Here is an 18,205-nt window from a genome sequence, read left to right on the forward strand (position 1 = left end):
AAACACAGCAGCTGTTGTTGCTGCAATTCAGTCGGTTGTGACTGACTCCATGAACAGGTTTCTATGCCAACCATTTCAAGCAGAGGAAGTCTACAAAACTCTTAAACAAATGCACCCAAAGAAATCACTTGGTCCCGATGGTATGCCCCCACTATTCTATCAACACTTCTGGTCTTTATCTGGTGAGTGCGTTACTAAGGTTGTACTTGACTTTCTAAATTTTGGTATTGTTCCCCCAAAATTTAATGAAACTCATGTTATTTTGATTCCAAAGATCAAAAATCCCACAAAGATAACACAATACAAACCCATAAGCTTAAGTAATGTCATATCTAGATTGGCTTCTAAAGTTATTGCAAACAGGCTAAAACGCTTCCTTCCTAAGATAATTAGAGAGCATCAAAGTGCCTTTATGTCCGAACGCCAAATAACTAATGATATCTTAGATGCTGTTAAGACTATGCACCACCTAAACAAGAAAATAAATGGAAAAAAATGGGGAGATGGCCTTGAAACTTGATATAAGTAAAGCCTTTGATAGAGTAGAATGGAACTGCCTTCGAGATATAATGCATAAGATGGGCTTTTGTACTAAGTGGGTAAACCTTATGATGCAATGTGTTACCACTGTTACTCAATCAGTTTAAATGGCAAACCTCGTGGCCACATTGTCCCCTCTTGGGGCTTGAGACAAGGGGACCCAATTTCTCCTTTTCTATTTTTGTTTTGTGCAGAGGGACTTTCATCTCTTCTTCAAAGGGCCACATCAATAGGATCTATCAAAGGAGTGGCAGCCTCCCCATAAGGCCCACATATCTCACACTTCTTTTTTGCAGATGATAGTATTATTTTCTGCCAAGCCACTAAAGAAGACTCTGACCATCTTGTACAAATCTTGGAGACATATGAGCAAGCATCGGGCCAAAAAATCAACCATGAGAAAACTTCATTATTCTTCAGCCACAACACCTTATAGGACATGCAAGAGGAGATAAAACAGTGCTTTGGTGCAAAGGTCATAAAGCAACAGGAGACATACCTGGGGCTACCATCTTTGGTGGGTAGATCAAAGAAAAACACTTTCCATGCTCTTAAAGAAAAACTAGACAGTAAGTTGTCCGATTGGAAGGAGAAGATGCTCTCATAAGCAAGGAAAGAAATTCTCATAAAAGCAGTGGCTCAAGCGATCCCGGCTTACACCATGAGTGTCTTTAAACTCCCTGACACACTTTGTGATGAAATGACTTGTATGGTTCGAGCATTTTGGTGGGGCCAATCCAATGGGAAGAATAAAACGGCGTGGCTATCTCGGGACAAAATTTGCATTCCAAAAAAGGAAGGTGGTTTGGGCTTTCATAATTTAAAAGCTTTTAACTTGGCACTTCTAGCGAAGCAAGGTTAGCGACTGCAAATAAACACCCAATCTTTAGTCTACCGGGTCCTCAAAGCTTGATACTTTTCGCACACTTTCTGCGGGCAGAACTGGGCCCAAAACCTTCTTATGCGTGACGAAGCATCATTGCTGCCCAAGACTTGGTTAGAGCCGAATATAGATGGCAGATTGGTGATGGCACAACAGCACAAGTCTGGCTTGACAGATGGCTCCCAAGGCAATCCACCTTTCGACCCATCTCCACGCCAAACACAATCCCCTTGGATGCACGAGTATGTACCCTTCTTGATGATGAGATAGGAGAGTGGAAGCTCGACTTGATCAACCACATTTTTCTCCCTGAAGATGCCGACGCAATCCTCAGTATCCCACGTAGCTGCAGTCGCGCCAAAGATCGTCTTATCTAGGCCTACCATCCAAAAGGTATTTTCACAGTCAATAGTGCTTATAAGCTAGCTCTATCCTTCTCCTCTCAAGTCCATGAAGGTCGTGCATCAAATGACCGGGATCATCATTTGTTTTGGAATACCATTTGGAGCCTCAATATTCCAAACAAAATCAAAACCTTCACCTGGAGAGCTTGCCGCAATATACTCCGTGGACATATCTTTTGGAGGAAGTCACTTGTGAAGCTTGCGCCATGCATGAGGAGAGTAGTGGACATATCTTTTGGAATTGTGACAAAGCACGTGAGACATGGGAAAAAACAAGACTACCACTTGATATTAGAGGTGTCAACTACGGGGAGTTTGTGGATTTTCTCTGGCACCTTGTGATCTTCATGCAACATGTGGGAAAGGATATGCTTGAGCTAATTGCCACATCGACTTGGTGCATGTGGTGCAATAGAAACAAGTCTCGGCTTGGATCTCCACGACAATCCAGCGAGGAGATGATATACAAAGCCCAAACTCTACTTGCGGATTTCCAAGTAGCACATCTCAGACGCCTTCAGCCCAAGACTGCCGAGGACTCACGGTGGACTCCTCCCTCTTTCCCATGGTATAAAGTCAACACGGATGCAACAGTCTTCAAAAATTCCAAATCAGTTGGAATTGGAGTCGTTGTGCGTAATCATGAGGGTTCAGTACTTACTGCCTTAAGTAAGCGTCTACCACTACCGCTGGGACCACTTAAAGCTGAAGCCAAAACAATGGAGGAAGCAATCTCTTTCGCCACTGACATCGGAATATAGGAGGCCATCTTTGAGACAAACTCCTTGGCTCTCTCAGGAGCTCTCGCAGACATGTCCACGGTACCGATTACTATCGAAAATTGCATAGGAGGCATTCACCTTAAGCTGCAAAACTTCAGACAATCCCAAGTGCAGCATGTTCGGTGTGAAGGAAACAAACCAGCTTGTACCTTGGCACACTATGCCAAAGGAATTGTTAACTTTGTAACATGGATAGAAGAAACTCCATCTTTTATTGAGTCCTTCGTGATTCGAGATGCTTTGTATCTTTCCTCATCTTAATAAACTCACGTATTTCTCATCAAAAAAAAAAAAAAAAAAAATTCAACTCAACTGTTACAAGTTATTAGTCTTTTTAACTCATTAAGAAGAATTTTTGTTGTATCTTTTACATTACTCTATTAAGAATTCAACACAACAATACAATCATCATAAAAAAATTGTCTTCACTCCTCACTATCTAACGTCCCACTTCTACTACCCCATACTTAATTGTTTTTTAGTGTTTACACTTTACCGCCCACTTAATTATTATTTTTTATGATATTTAAGATATATCAACAAATTACTAATTTTAGCTATTGAGATTCTTTTTTTTTTTTTTTTTTTTTTTTTTATCCATATTGAGATCAAATTGGTTTTATTTTATTTTATTTTTTTTAATGCCAAGATAAAGGTTGTTGTTGAATTGGTTTGTTGTCAAGTTTCTTTTTAAGGAGTTCAAATTTTTATTTTAAGGTAGTCAAAAAAAGATATTTTATTTGTAATTTTTTCCCCCAAGTCAGTGAATTGAAGATAAAAGACTTTGTATTTTTTCCCCCGGTGCGGCCTCTGTATATTGTGTCTATTGAAGTTTACCAAAAAAAAAAATATTGTGTCTATTGAATTGGAGATAAAAGACTTTTATGTAGGCATGCAAAATAGGTTTAGTAATACAACAGTACGGAGATTGTACACTGACAGGATTACAATATAGTGATAGTACAATCTGGTACACTTGGCCTTGAGCTCTTGAGCCTAAATTGTAATAGCCCCTTGGAATTCATATTGGGATGTGTGAGATCAACTTGAGTTCGTATATATACATGATCATGAAAGCATCATGGCGGAGGGGAATTGGTGAGGATATTGGCCAACTGATTGGGAGATGGAGTGTAACTGTAAGATACACTGTAACAAATGGTGATGAATGAATTGATAATCAATTGTGCTTGGTACGTTCATGAAAGATGCGATTATGTACGATTTAGATTGCACTCCTATTGTCACAGTAGATAGGCATTACCATAGGGAGGAGACACCTAAATTTTGTAGAAGTCATCATAGCCACAAGAGTTCTAATGGTTTGTACTAAAATAAGCGACCGCAATTTGTCTTTTGCTACCCTAAGAGATGAGATAGTCTCCAAGTAAATAGAAAAATCAAGTAGTTAAACGGTGATCTATAGGATCTCCTGCCTAAATTGCATTAGATTAGGCATGGCCCCTACTGCTACAAGTGTGGCCTTGTAGTGTTCAATAGCTTCATCGAGTCTAGGTTTTGTAGTAGTGTTCAACTCCACAACTGGATCTGCCTTTGAATGTTCCTTTGCCATGGCCCCTACCATGGTTACCATTGGTACAACCTCCATGTTGGGAGCAACTAGGCTTTTGTTTTCTTCGAGTCAATTTTGACTCTAATGTTGTTCAATAGAGCTAGTATTTTTTTTTTTTTTGCATACACTACTCATGCACCTAAAGAGATCCCATTAATTCTTCAATTAAGAGAGTCTCCAAATCTTTTGAATCTTTTTAAAATGGATTTTCATATTTTCTCCATTACACGAAACATCTTGAACACACTTTTTGTTGGGTGTGTGACACATGTGGGTTCCAGCCCACACTTCATGGAATAGCTCATTTAATGGAGGAAGTATACCCTGTTACGGGTGTATACTTCCTCCCTCTCACAAGCTGGTGGGACCCACAATCCCACTAGTTGTGAGAGGAGAGAAACACACACCCGTGTATTTTCTCCGTTTAATGAGCTTGTCTCTAAAGTCTTCAAGCCAACCATCTACCAACCATGTCTCTTAATGAGACTTGACATTAAGCGTGTGGAACATGCCGAAGGAAGAAGAAAAATTGGCTGAAGAAAACACAAGGACATTCGGCCAAGTGAAAGAGAAGAATTGAATTCATCCTTTTTGTCTAATATCATTTACAAAAGTCAAGGCTTGTGTGGTTGCATTTATTGTGACTTGATGTGAAGCATGTGGAAGGAAGAAAAGAAGGAAAAGATGAAGAAATAAAAGGAGCCTATTTGGCCAATTGGTGCACAAGAAGAAAAGAAGAGTGAAGAGGAGAAGCCCAGTGAAAGTGAGGACTAAGTGCAGTCTTGAAGAACTGTGTGAGTGAGAGCAAGCAAAAGAGAAGAGAAAAATAAACAGAGTAAGAGAAAATTGTAAGAGATACACAGTAAGGAAGAGAGCAGTGAGTGCACAGAAAAAGAGAGTTTTTTCTTTGCTTAAGTTGTATCTCTAAGTGTTATAATCTTTATTTAATATAGTGAAATTATTTAAAAAAATTCCCGTGATTTTTCCCTTCAAGGACAAAGGGTTTTCCACGTAAATCTTTGTGTTCTTGTGTAGTTGTACTTCTGCTATGCTTGCTGAAATTTATTCCCACTTATATAAAATTTTTCCCAAACACTTTCTATTACTCTTCAATTGATTAACAATTAGAAGTAATCGTGAAAAATAATGAGAATTTTCTTGCCTTCTTTCATGTAAGTAGCTTTTATCTCAACTCAGAGAGTTTGTAAATGAATTCTTTTCACATAATCAACTCCCTTGAAGAAAGTTCGGGTCTTCCATGCTTCTCTACTTCACTTAGCTTTGGCAATTTTATCAAAAGATGTTCATCCACCGCTTGATAAAGTAAAAACATTGCCTTTTTGTCTAAATATGCAAAAGCTAAGGCAACACTTCTAATAGTTTTGAAAGCAAAGACCATGGGATTGTTCTGTTATGAATTAGAAGGGGATGCCTTCAATGTTAATGTTCCTCGCCTAAATTCTTCATCTTCTTCTTCTTCTTTTATTAACCCTCTAGGCTTATTGCTGGCATCATTGATGGTATAGAGATTTTTTGCCTAATTTTTCTTCTTGCATTGGTGTGCTTCTCATGTTCTCAAATCAGCAAAATCCCATGGCTCACGTATTTTTTTCGGCGGATCACTTGTAACCTTTTAGTGGGCCAGGATCCATTCCTATCCTCTCTGTTGTTCACCCAATTGTAGTGGATACGGGGTGATCCAGTCCTGTATCGGGCCCATTCTTTTTCCAAAAAAAGAGGGAATTGAAGACCCCAATATTGCCAAGTCAATGTTAAATGTTAATTCATTTCATCTAATTTTCACTTACGGTAATAAAGATATGTACTGATCACATTGAGTTCAAGTCACCATCAAAACCTAAATGAAGACATTAGAAAAACCAACTTGCATTAAGATTTATCAGCAAGACTGGATAACAATGACATTCAACTTATTTTAACGCGCAAAAGAGACGTAATTGTTATTTTTACACATATTTTAGCAATCACTTTTCAACTGCTGCATCCATATCCACATATAGTGAATTGAACAAACCGTAGGGCTTGATCCCTTAGACCTGTTGAAAATCAATGTTTATCTTTCCTTCATTGCGATCAGCAATTTTTGCAAAGGCTTCTTGTGACAAATCAAGGGTGCCTTGACAGCCAGGTGAGCAAAAATCGACAATGGTCACAACTACATCTGTGTTATCTTTGCAAGGGTGAGGTACTCCTGCGTTGGTTCCACTCAGGCACTTAACCTTGTAGTTGTTTCCACAAGCAGCTCCATTGCCCCAAAGTTCATTACTTGCTGCCGCAATCATCACACCATCGTTTTTAAACCCATTACAAGCAGAAGCTGCGTAAACCAAGAGATATCAAACAATATTCAGTATACTATTCGATGTTGGATCATGGAATCAGACATACTGTGTTGGTGTGGTCTCAAAATGGATATGAAGCTAGTAAATAGTTGTCATATAACCTAGCAATCTGTTTAACACTAGGGCCTGATTTGGCAAATATGAAAAGTCAATTCATGATCATATTATTACTTGGCTAAATTAGAAAAATTATTATATACTCCGAGAGTACCATAAATGAGTACCATCTTTTAATTTGTCTGAATAAAAAATGTTATATATACACACAATAAAAATCTTACATAATTAAAGCTCTTAGAAAAGTTGTTAGGGTGTATTTTGAATGCTAATATGGAAGTGAGGTTGTATGTCACGTGTGTCTTGGTCAAAAGGCACCATGCATGTCATATTATATAACATTCTATTAGTTTGCAAGATAAGTACCATGGCAACCTTTCGGGGTGACCAAAGGCCGCGGCAATATTTTTGTTTTTGGAGTGAATTAGTAAAACTATATACATATATACAATAGTTACAATAAGTAGGGTCGCAGCCACACCTTTTTTATCAAGAAAAAAAGAAAAAGAAAAAAGAAAAAGAAAAGAAAAGAAAAGCAGAGATAAGTATTGAGGCTATTAATCATCAAATCTTAGCTGTCATTTATTTTAAAGAAAGAAAGGGTAAAGTTTCTTATTGCCTATGCTACCAAACCATGGAACATATGGAAGTCTATGAATTATAGTCGATTGCATCAAAATTGTGACAAAAATTGTGTCACACAAGTTATGTGCATAAACTTTCTCCTTATTCAACTTTCCGAACTTCACTGAATTTGTTGAATAAATATTAGATGGATAAGCAACATAGGATCGATGGAATGAGCAAAATTTTCAAAATTGTTTCTAAAAGTTGACTTCAATAACACCTAGTGTAACTTTAAACATTTTTATACCATTCAATATTTTTTAATTGGATACGAATTTTGACAAATCTATTGTTAGATTACATTATTTTTGTTTATTCTCTGGGCTTGCAAAATTTCGAGGTGATCAAAAATTAGTAGTCATGTAATTAATCAATTATTTAAATTCAAGTTTTTATAAATTAAAATAATGCATAAAAGATGAATTTATGGATCGAATGATAAGTAATATCTGATTAGCATGAAAATTAGTGTGCATATTAAGAACATAGAACGTAAGATCCAACAGTGTGCATATTAAGAACATATAGAACATATGATCCAACAGTGAGATTTTCAAAATATTAATTCAATAATAAGTTATCGGTTGGTGTAATATTACTTTATATATATATACACGCACCCCACCTGAACCTTCATCAGGTATATAAAGAAAAAAAAAGTAGCCATTTTTCTATCTAAAAGGTTCACTACAAGAAAAAAGGCCTATTACAACAAGTAATATTACAACAACAAAAATAATTGGAGTAATATATATACTATTGCATCTGTGAGTTGTTTTTTGTTGTAATAGTAACTTAAATTTATTACATCAATTAAGATTGTTGCAAAAATTATCGTGTTACATCTAAATATGTTGTTGTAATAACTAAACCTTATTTTATTTTGAAATATATTGATGCAATAAGTAACCACTTATTTCACATCAAAATATATTGTTGTAATAGATGAAAAATATACTTTTTGTTGTAATAGTAACTTAAATGTATTACATCAATTTAAGATTGTTGCAAGAATTACCTTGTCACATCTAAATGTGTTGTTGTAATAGTTAAACCTTATTTCACATCAAAATAATGTCGTTACAATAAGTAACCACTTATTTCACATCAAAATATTTTGTTGTAATAGGTAAAACCTTGTTTCACATCAAATGAAGTTGTTGTAATAGATGTCAAGGACGGCTTGATGCATTTGGGGGTTTAAGGCAAAAGCTGAAATTGAGAGTTTTTATATATTTAAGGCAAAAATACTCTTTTGGTCCCTATATTTTGAGCCAATTTTCATTTTGGTCTCTACTTTTTTGAAGCGCCTATGTTGGTTTCTCAAAATCGAAAATCATTACCATTTTGGTCACTACTGTCATCTCAATAATGGAAATTGTCTACGTAGTAAAACTTCAATCTAATTAAATTAAATAATAAAATATTTTTTTGTTGCTTTTCATTATTATTTTTTTTTGGGAAGAACATAAGAAAATAAGAACATGTTCTTCTTGTTCTTCCCCAAATCAAGACATGTCCAACTAACCCGAGAGCTCTGGCGATCGGCGGTGGGTTATAGATCCCAAAAACCAGCTCCAACGATCGGTAGCGGGTTACAAATCCAATAAACCAACTTCGGTGGGTTGGTTGGTGGGTTCTCTTCTCTAAAACTCGCCTCAACCAACCTGATTGGAACCTTACCAAAATTTGGCAATTCAAGTTTTTTTTGGCAAGTTTTTGGTCAAAATACTTTAGATCCAACGAGATTTATGCTAGATTCGGGGATATCTCACTGAATCTAGTGAGATCTCAACCAGATTTGGTGGAAATCTCATCGGATTTAGTGTGATCTCACTAGATCCGGTGAGATCTCCGCCAAATCTAGCAAAATTTTGTCTAAAATAAACTATTTAGGCTGGATTTTTCCACCGTGGATGGTTTGTATCAAACTGACCACTTTTTGGCACAAATTTGACCGCTCTAATCTGACTCCTTCTCCGGTTGGCGACAGGTTTGAACTCCCTCCACTCGATTCTGTTAGGTCGGTCACAGGCTGGGCACAAACCAGACCCAAACTGACCCGTGGACACCCCTTCAAACACATAAACTCAGTAAACAAACCAATCTCCAATGAACCCATAAGCCTATAAATTTTCTTCGAAAACAAACACAAAAAACCCAAAAAATTTAGCTTAAATAGAAAATAATAAATCCTAAAGCCCATATTTTCTCAAACACAAGCAAAATCATCAAATTTCAAAGTCTAGCTAGCCACACCCCGAAATCTCCAAAGACACACAACATGCCACACCCAAAATCTCCATACTTTTTTCATGTTCTTCTTCCCTAAAACCCATGGCCAAAAACTCATTTTCCCCATAAACCCAAGCCAAAAACCTATATTCCCTATAAATCCATGTCAAAACCATTCTTCCCCATAAACCCATGTCCGAAAATCAATGATGTGAACTTTCTTTATCTCATGGTCTAATCCAATGGCCGAAACTCATGTTTGACAACTCATGGCCACACCCCATCAATTGAACACTATCTTATCATATTTCTCTATATCTCTCACTCTCTAAATATGACGTAAAAAAAAAATTAAATATTACATAAACTGTTAGGCTATGTGGAGTTTAGTTGTGTTTGATCCGAATGACAACCCAACCCGAAATGATGTTGCATGGTTTTTAATGGCAGATTTTTTGAGGCTTAGTCCATGGAACGAAGGCTTAGGCCGATAGGTCCAAGCTATAGTGCTCATTGTGAATCCTGTGCGCAGGATATAGAAACCATTTTTTTGGTGATTAGGGTAGACACAAAATTTGACAAAACATTTCACACTTGTTGATGTGGTAAATATGATTTTCAGACCCGGATCGTTCAAACAACTTGAAAAGAGAAAGGTTCAAAGTTTTTAAGGTCGGACCAAGGTTCAACTGAGGTCGAACTGTGACAACGTTATAATTAATATAATAATTATTTAAAAGATAAATAAATTTTTGGCTCGTTTTGTAGCCCATTGTGAATCCTGTGCGCAAGATATAGAAACCATTTTTTTGGTGATTAGGGTAGACACAAAATTTGACCAAACATTTCACACTTGTTGACGTGATAAATATGGTTTTCAAACCCGGATAGTTCAAACAACTTGAAAAGAGAAAGGTTCAAAGTTTTTAAGGTCGGACCAAGGTTCAACTGAGGTCGAACTGTGATAACATTATAATTAATATAATAATTGTAAGGACTCAATTTGTAACGATCCCAAATTGGTATTGGGTTCGAACGTTAAAGGCCCAAACAATAAATTTGTAGAGAGTGGGCTAAAAGGCTAGGCCTTGGTGAACGGACAATCGTTGGTCATGGTGTTCATGATGATCACACAGAGGTAAACTGAGCGTATCCAAGAAGACTTGCTCCTTGGTATAGCCTGGGTGGCTTCGGTTCTTGGACCTCGTCCGAGGAGCTTAATGTTCTTCTTATTCCTTTTACGCTAGGTTTCAATGGTCCTGGAAACCATTCTTTATGCTCCTCCCCTTCTCTCCTTTTATACTAACTTTTCCCCTTTCTCGAATGTTCACGTGTAGTTTCAGTTTTATAGGACTGATACTTGTCTTATCCGCCCATACCCAAAATGGTTGGGGGTGGTTGTAAAAACTGAAGAGCATGCTCTGTCAAGCGCAGAGTACTTAATTGTAGTAATGGCAGCCTTTACCTTGTTCTTTGTCGCCACACTGTTCAGGGGTCCTTTCCCCATTAATGCGGCCAGGACGTTTGTTGGCGCATTCAATATGGAGGTGACATCTTTTCTTTGAACTGCTCCTACACTATACTCGCCCTTTCTTCTGGGAGCGCTCTGGGGGCTGCCTTTGATGGCATGCCGTTCTTTCCTTCTAAGTTTTGGGATGCCGAGGACAGGATCGTCCTCGGCTACATCTCTAGGTCATTTGGACTTTCATTGCATATCCTTGGCAACGTCTCTCCTCGGTGCGGGCCTTGGGCCCTAATGTAAAGTGGGCCGGGATCACGAATTCTCTGGCCCCACAATAATTATTTAAAAGATAAATAAATATATTAAATTAGTAAAAATTGCAAAATTACCTAAAATAATCCAAATAAATATAAAGAATTATATTTCAAATACATTTCTTATGTCATAACTTTCACAATGCAAATAAAAAAAATTAAATTCTAAGCATAACTGACAATCCAATATTTTCTTTTTTATGCCCATTCAACCATTTGTGAATTTAAAAGAAAAAAAAAAATACAAGTGGAGTGGGCAGACATTGGTTTGTGCCAATTAAAAAATGGGTTATATACAAAAAAGGTTCCCATAATATTTAAGAATTTTTTTACACAAAGCACGAGTAATAGTAAAGCAAGCCTTTAATTAGTAGTTGAGAGTAAAACAAGTCAGTGCAATAGTGTTGAGCCGGATATTGTTGCATTATTTCGCGGGACAAGATATTGGGTAGCGGGAAAGTTTTATTTGAGAGAAAAATTAGGGAAGCGGGAAAGGTGAATTATTTTCCCAGTTTTTTCTCATCTATTCCGTTTTCCCCATATCCTCTCAGTTCCATGTTTGTCTCCATCCATGATACTGTATCTCAATTTTGAAGTTTATCTCTGGCTTGAATTTGGTTTCTCTCACGCAAACAACCAGAAACTGTCCAAAACAAAAAAGTTTTTTGAGAGAGGCAAAAAAAAAAAAAAAAAAAAAAAAAGTGAGATTTGAAGGAGGCAAAGATGAGAGATTATTGAAGATTGTGATTTGAGGAGCAGTAGAGGAGTTCATTCTCTTTTACTGGGTTTTCTTTGAGGAATTTCAATCTCTCATTTCGGTTGGCTTGAGAAATTTCTCTGATTTGCAGGTATAATCTTTTGCTTCTCTTTAAATTTAATTTTTATTAATTTGTTTCTAGAGAAGACTTAGCAAAAAAAAGCGAAATTTTACTTTGGATTTTGAGCAGTGAAGTAGAATCAAGTAGCCCGATACAAGAATATAGGTGTTGTTATTTTGGAATCTAATTTTTGAAGGTTTATTTGTGAATGTAAGGTTAAACTTGTGATTTTTTTTTTTTTTAATTCAAATTATATGTGTTGTTTGAATTTATAGAATGCTCTGTGCAAAGATCTATTCTTTACACTGTTAGTGAGTGGGAAAAGATATTGTTCATGTTTTTGGAGTTATATAGTTGTTTTGTTGAATCCAACTGCATTGTAGGGATATAGTGAACTTTATTTATTTATTTATTTTTTTAACTATATAATTGGGGTTGTATTTGTGTGTGGTTTCTGTGTATTGATAGGTTATATTCAAATTAATATACATGCAGAGATATATGTTTTGTTGCTTTAGAATCCAGTCTTCGAAGATTTTATTGATGAATGTATGGATTAGTAGAGTGCTCAGTCCAAAGATCTATGCTTTATAATGTGTTAGTGAGTGAGAAATGATTTTTTTTTCTCTTCATGTTTTTGGAGTTATGTAGTTGTTTTGTTGAATCCAAGTGCACACTATAGGGGGTCGGTGAACTTTGTTTTTATTTTAAATTTGAATTTTGGTTGTTTAAGTGGGTTTTTTTTTTTTTTTTTTTGAAAACATTTAAGTGGGTTTTTAAGCATGTAGTTGTATGATTTTCTTTGCCTTTACTCACATATATTTAAGATGATTTTTGGGGCATTTGATAAATTAATAAACTTTATCGAAAAAGAAAATCACTAACTAGTTCACAGGATGTTAACTTAAATGGCATCAATGTCAAGAAAAAGTGCAACAACCGATAAACTTGTCACAATTTAGAGCTAGAAAGGTTGTTAAATCAGACATCCATTTAAAAAAGGACCGTAAAAAAATTTGCTAAGATATGTTTTACCCTCTTCAAATGGTCCACATAATGCACATTGGTATTGCATACCAAATATCACTGTTAAGAGGTGTAGCAAACCTCTCCTTCCAACATTCCACCAAATCAAATGATAATGTATTATTGTGGGAATGGTCCTTTTAATCTGGGTTATCATGATATTTGCATGTCCTATTAGTTTGTGCATTTTGGCTTGAATATTATGAAGTTATTATGTTTCTAATGTTTCATGGAATTTATTATTGTAGGCTATCACTTCATCAGGAACAAAGAAAGGTGAGCTATTTCTGGCTGATGAACCCCTTTAAAATTTTTGTTTCCCACTAATGCATGCTGAGCTATATTAGACCAAATCTTGTTAGTGTAATGTACATGGTCCTTAGGCAGTCAATCAAGATATCAATGGTCACTGCTTTTTTTGTTTACTTTAATGGCATCCTAGCATTTTAGATATTAATAATTCCAAGGCTTTTGCATCCTCACCAGATCACAACAAGGTAGGCAAGGGAAGATTAGAAGCTTGTCCTCAAAAGCAAGTAGTTAAGCAAGTGGACTAACACGATCAAGGTTAGTTTTTTCCTGAACGCTAGACTCTTGGATGTTGATGTTTTTGGTTGTTCTATTTTCTATATATATATATATATATATATTCTTCCTTTTTGTTTAGTTTATTGAAAGTGTCGTATATGGTGGAGATAAGTGGAGACTAGATGATGATGACGATACTCAAGCTAAAATTTTCAAGATTGCCAAAGAGAGGTATAGGGGATGGAGAGCTGATTTATCAGCAACATATAATACATACAAACATGACAGGGAGGCTGTCATCCGAAATAAGCCTCAAGAGCTCAACATGGATGCTTGGTATGATGTGATCTCATACTTCAAGTCAGATGATTTTAAGGTAGATGATCCAAACTTTCATCTATTTATATGGTTTGTTTTTATTAGCATATGATATCATATATTGTATTATTATACAATAACTTAATAAGGTGTGTGACAAAGATGTTTATTTTAGACAATAAGTGATAGAAATATTGAAAATCGAAGCAAGCGAGAGAGCATCCACTATACTGGTTGCAAATCATTTGCACAAATCAGCTTTGAAAATGTAAGATCAAATTACAACAATACTCAAAACATATAATGCTAATGCTTGTAAATGTGGGCTAATGCTTGTATTTTTTATTTCTCTTAGCATGATCCAGAAACACAAAAGGAACCTGACGATATTCAAATGTGGGCATTGGCCTACTGTCCAAAGGGCCAATGGGCTCATGATTCTCCAAAACATGTATATGGAAGTATATTATTTTTGTGTGTATTTAGTTCAAAGATTAACTATATTTCTATTCACTTGACTAAAAACATAAATTTGTGTTTGTAAATAGGAGGAAGCAAAAGAAAAAATTGTTGAAATGGAAGTGAATGAAGATTGAACATTATCCAGTAGTGAGCGGGATACAATATTCCAATCAGTTGTCTCCATGTCAAGCTCCAAGTCAAGATATGTCCTTGGTCGAGGATACATGGCAAAGCTTCCAACTTCTACAGAGCGTGTCCGCAATGAACTTAATAGTGAAGTTCAATCTATGAAGAGTCAATTAGATGTAGAACGCGCTGAGAGGGTAGCTGAATGTGCATAAATGGAAGCAAAATTTGAAGTAGAACGCGCTAAGAGGGCGGCTGAACATGCAGAAATGGAAGTACAATTTCAAAGACTCCGATAGACTATGCGTGAGGAATTTCTAGCAATACTAGCTAACCAATCTCAGGTACACCTATCTTATATAAATTTTTGGTGGGTTGTTTTGTTGGTGGTGGGTTGTGGAAGTAGGTCGTTTTGTTGATGGTGGTTGTTGACAATATATATATGGTTATGTAGTTTCATATAGTTTCTTTTGATTGAGTAAAAATTCTGTTTTGGTGAGTTGATTGTCTAACTTTTTGGCAACTTATTTCTGTGCAAGCATGTGGGATCAATTTGTTCAGGTTGGAATGTTTTGATTGAGTTAAAAATACTATTTTGCTGAATTGATTGTCTGACTTTTTGGAAACTTATTTCTATGCAAGCATGTGGGATTAATCTATTCAAGTTGGAAGGACTGAATTGTTTTACTTGTTCAAATTGGATTAAAGGCTTCTTGTTGTTGTATTATATGATCACTCTTGTGTTTGCATTTGTCTCATTGTTGGTATCTTTAGGTATTTTCTGGAGCTCATGTCATGGTTTTAAATGGAATTTTTGTGATAATTTCTATGCTTAGAAATTACCAGTAATAGAGTATTATAAATCTGGTCCTCAATTTATACTTATTTATTTATTTTTTTCAATTGTATAGGGTGGAGGCCAATGAAGTGGTTGTGAAGCATGCATGGATATCACTTTCTGAAGGGAACTTTTCTTACATGTTGCATATATATATATATATATATATATATATATATATACTTTTGAAACTATGTGTTTGATCGTAATTAACTAAACAAGTTATGTGTATATTTGTGTTCTTGGACATATCAATTTGATGGAGTACTTTGACTTTTGCATTTATTTAATTTGTATCTTTAAATTGTATTTCTTAAATATAATGTTTTATACTATCTTATAATGCGTATATTGCAAGATAGGGTAATAGACAAATTATTATTATTATTTTTTTTAAATCAACCTATTGCAACAAGGTTGTTTGTTGTAATAAGCTATAACATTTTTCACAAAACCTTTGAAGCAATAAGCTATTGCCACAAAGTTATTTGTTGTAATAAATGAGTTATTGCATCAACTTGTTTGTTGCAATATTTAGGATTTATTGCATCGAGATTTTTTTGTTGTATAAACCTATTGCCTTGGAGTTTATTACAACGACTTGCAACAATTTTTTCGTCGTTGCAATAATACCTTATTGCAACGACTTTGTAGTTATTGCAACAATTTTTTCCGTTGTAATAGGCCTTTTTTCTTGTAGTGGTTTTAACTGATAACAAACTTCAGTCATCCAAGCACCATCCCCAAGTCTGAGGTGGTTTGATTGCTTCTCAAAACACAAAACAACCCTGGAATATAATTAGCATATGGAGGCTTACGAGTGTATGGAGGAGTGTAGAAGGTTGCGGTATCAGAATCTAAGTAAGGATGAAGTTACCAAGACCAGTGGCAAGAGCAGAGAAGCATCCAGCAACACAAAAGATCAAAGACTCACTCACAGAGCTGTTGATTCTATAACAGAGCATAAACGGCAAGGCTGCATAAGTGAAGGTTGATGTACATACGACTTGTAGTTTTAGTTTGTTCAAGTATTCACTTAAGTGTTAGCACGTGGGAAGTTAGTTAAGGCCTGTAGCTTGCACGTGTAATAGTTTGTTAGTTCTGTTAGTTAGTTAGTTTTGTGTTCACACCTGCATAAACCAGTATATATATATATATATATATATATATATGTATTGCTTGTATTCCTGAATCAATAAATGAAATATACAGTTTTCAATTTCTGAATTTGTGATATGGTATCAGAGCAAAATTCCTAAATTCCTATAGGATTTTTTTTGCATTTTTTTCTCTTTCTTGTCTTTCTCAATTTTCCGAGAAAATTTCTCTCTGTTCTTGAGAAAATTTTGTCTTCTGGAAATTGAAGTTGATTCTTCAATTGCAAATTGTCATCTATGACTTCTGCTACAAATACAAATGATTCTACAGATGCTTCCACATCTGTGAATCCATCTTCTTCTCCAATGGACAACCCTATGGATAACCCTCTATTTTTACATCATGCAAAGAATCCAAGTCTAGTCCTCGTTACACAGCCATTGTTAGGTGGTGAAAATTATGCAGCTTGGGCTCGTGCAGTTAGAAAAGCTTTACTCACCAAGAACAAACTAGGGTTTATTGATGGAACCTTGACTCTTTCATCACCATTGGTATCAACTCCTTCGAATGTGCAAGCATGGATAAGATGTGATAATATGGTTGGGACATGGCTAACTTATTCAGTCTCACCAAAGCTCCAATCAAGCATCATTTATGAAGATACTGCCCTAGAAATTTGGAATGACTTGAAGAATCGTTTTGCTCAAACAAATGGACCTAGAGTTTTCAATCTTCAAAAGGACATAGCTGAGCTTCATCAAGGTGAATTGTCTATCACTGACTTCTTTACTCAACTAAAGGTGTTTTGGGATCAATTATAGAGCCTTAGTCCGTTTCCTACTTGCACATGTGGTAAATGCATTTGCAATGTCAACAAGAAACTCACTGATTTACAAATGAGAGAATCTGTCATGAAATTTCTCATGGGATTGAATGATTCTTTCTCCCAAGTTCGATCTCAGGTTCTGCTTATGGATCCAATTCCATCTCTTAGTAAGGTGTACTCCTTGCTAATTCAAGAAGAGACACAAAGATCAGTACCTAATTCAGCTTTTGTCAAGGTTGATTCTACTGCTTTAGCTGCTAAATTGACCAATGAACATCTTGGTTCATTTCTTGGTGGTGCTGTTGGGAAAGGGAAGGAAAGACCAACTTGCACACATTGTGGCAAGATTGGTCATACAGTGGATAAATGCTATAGAAAGCATGGTTTTCCACCAGGTTTCAAGTTCAAGAACAAGCCGTTTATGGCTCATCAAGTTTCTTCAGATATGCTAGTTGCTCCTGCTCCAATTGCTTCACCAATGCATCATCAGTCTATTTTCACTCCTGAACAATATCAGCAACTTCATGCTTTATTTGGGGCTTCCACTTCATCCACTCTACCTTCTGCTCCAGTCAGGGATGCTTCAATGGCAAATGTAGCATCATCTTCTACATCTATCACTGCTCCAATGTCAGGTATTGACCTATCTCATAGTGTCTTCTCTACACAAGTAGTGAATAGAAGAATCTATGATCAATGGACATGGGTGTTAGATACTGGGGCTACTGACCATTTTGTTTGCTCAGTTGATCTATTGACTTCAATCACTACTACTATACAATCCTTGGTTCACTTGCCTAATGGGGAATCAGCTCAAGTCACTCATATTGGCACTGCTATTCTTTCCCCTTCACTTACACTTACTAATGTTCTTTGTGTTCCCTCATTTAGTTTCAATCTATTATCTGTTAGTACACTCACATTA

At 35.8% G+C, this 18,205-nt stretch overlaps 1 protein-coding gene across 1 annotated transcript; it reads right to left on the minus strand.

Annotated features, from left to right (window-relative positions):
* Positions 1-6,233: 6,233 nt before the first annotated feature.
* On the minus strand, positions 6,234-16,321 carry LOC115980862 (EG45-like domain containing protein). The gene is made up of 3 exons (XM_031103070.1): positions 16,291-16,321; positions 16,175-16,213; positions 6,234-6,520 (listed from the first exon to the last, which is right to left on the minus strand). Exons 1-3 carry the CDS (start codon positions 16,319-16,321, stop codon positions 6,234-6,236), a joined length of 357 nt encoding a protein of 118 aa, XP_030958930.1.
* Between the last annotated feature and the right edge of the window lie 1,884 nt (positions 16,322-18,205).

Source organism: Quercus lobata, chromosome 3, assembly GCF_001633185.2.
Source record: "Quercus lobata isolate SW786 chromosome 3, ValleyOak3.0 Primary Assembly, whole genome shotgun sequence".
Lineage (NCBI taxonomy): Eukaryota > Viridiplantae > Streptophyta > Magnoliopsida > Fagales > Fagaceae > Quercus > Quercus lobata.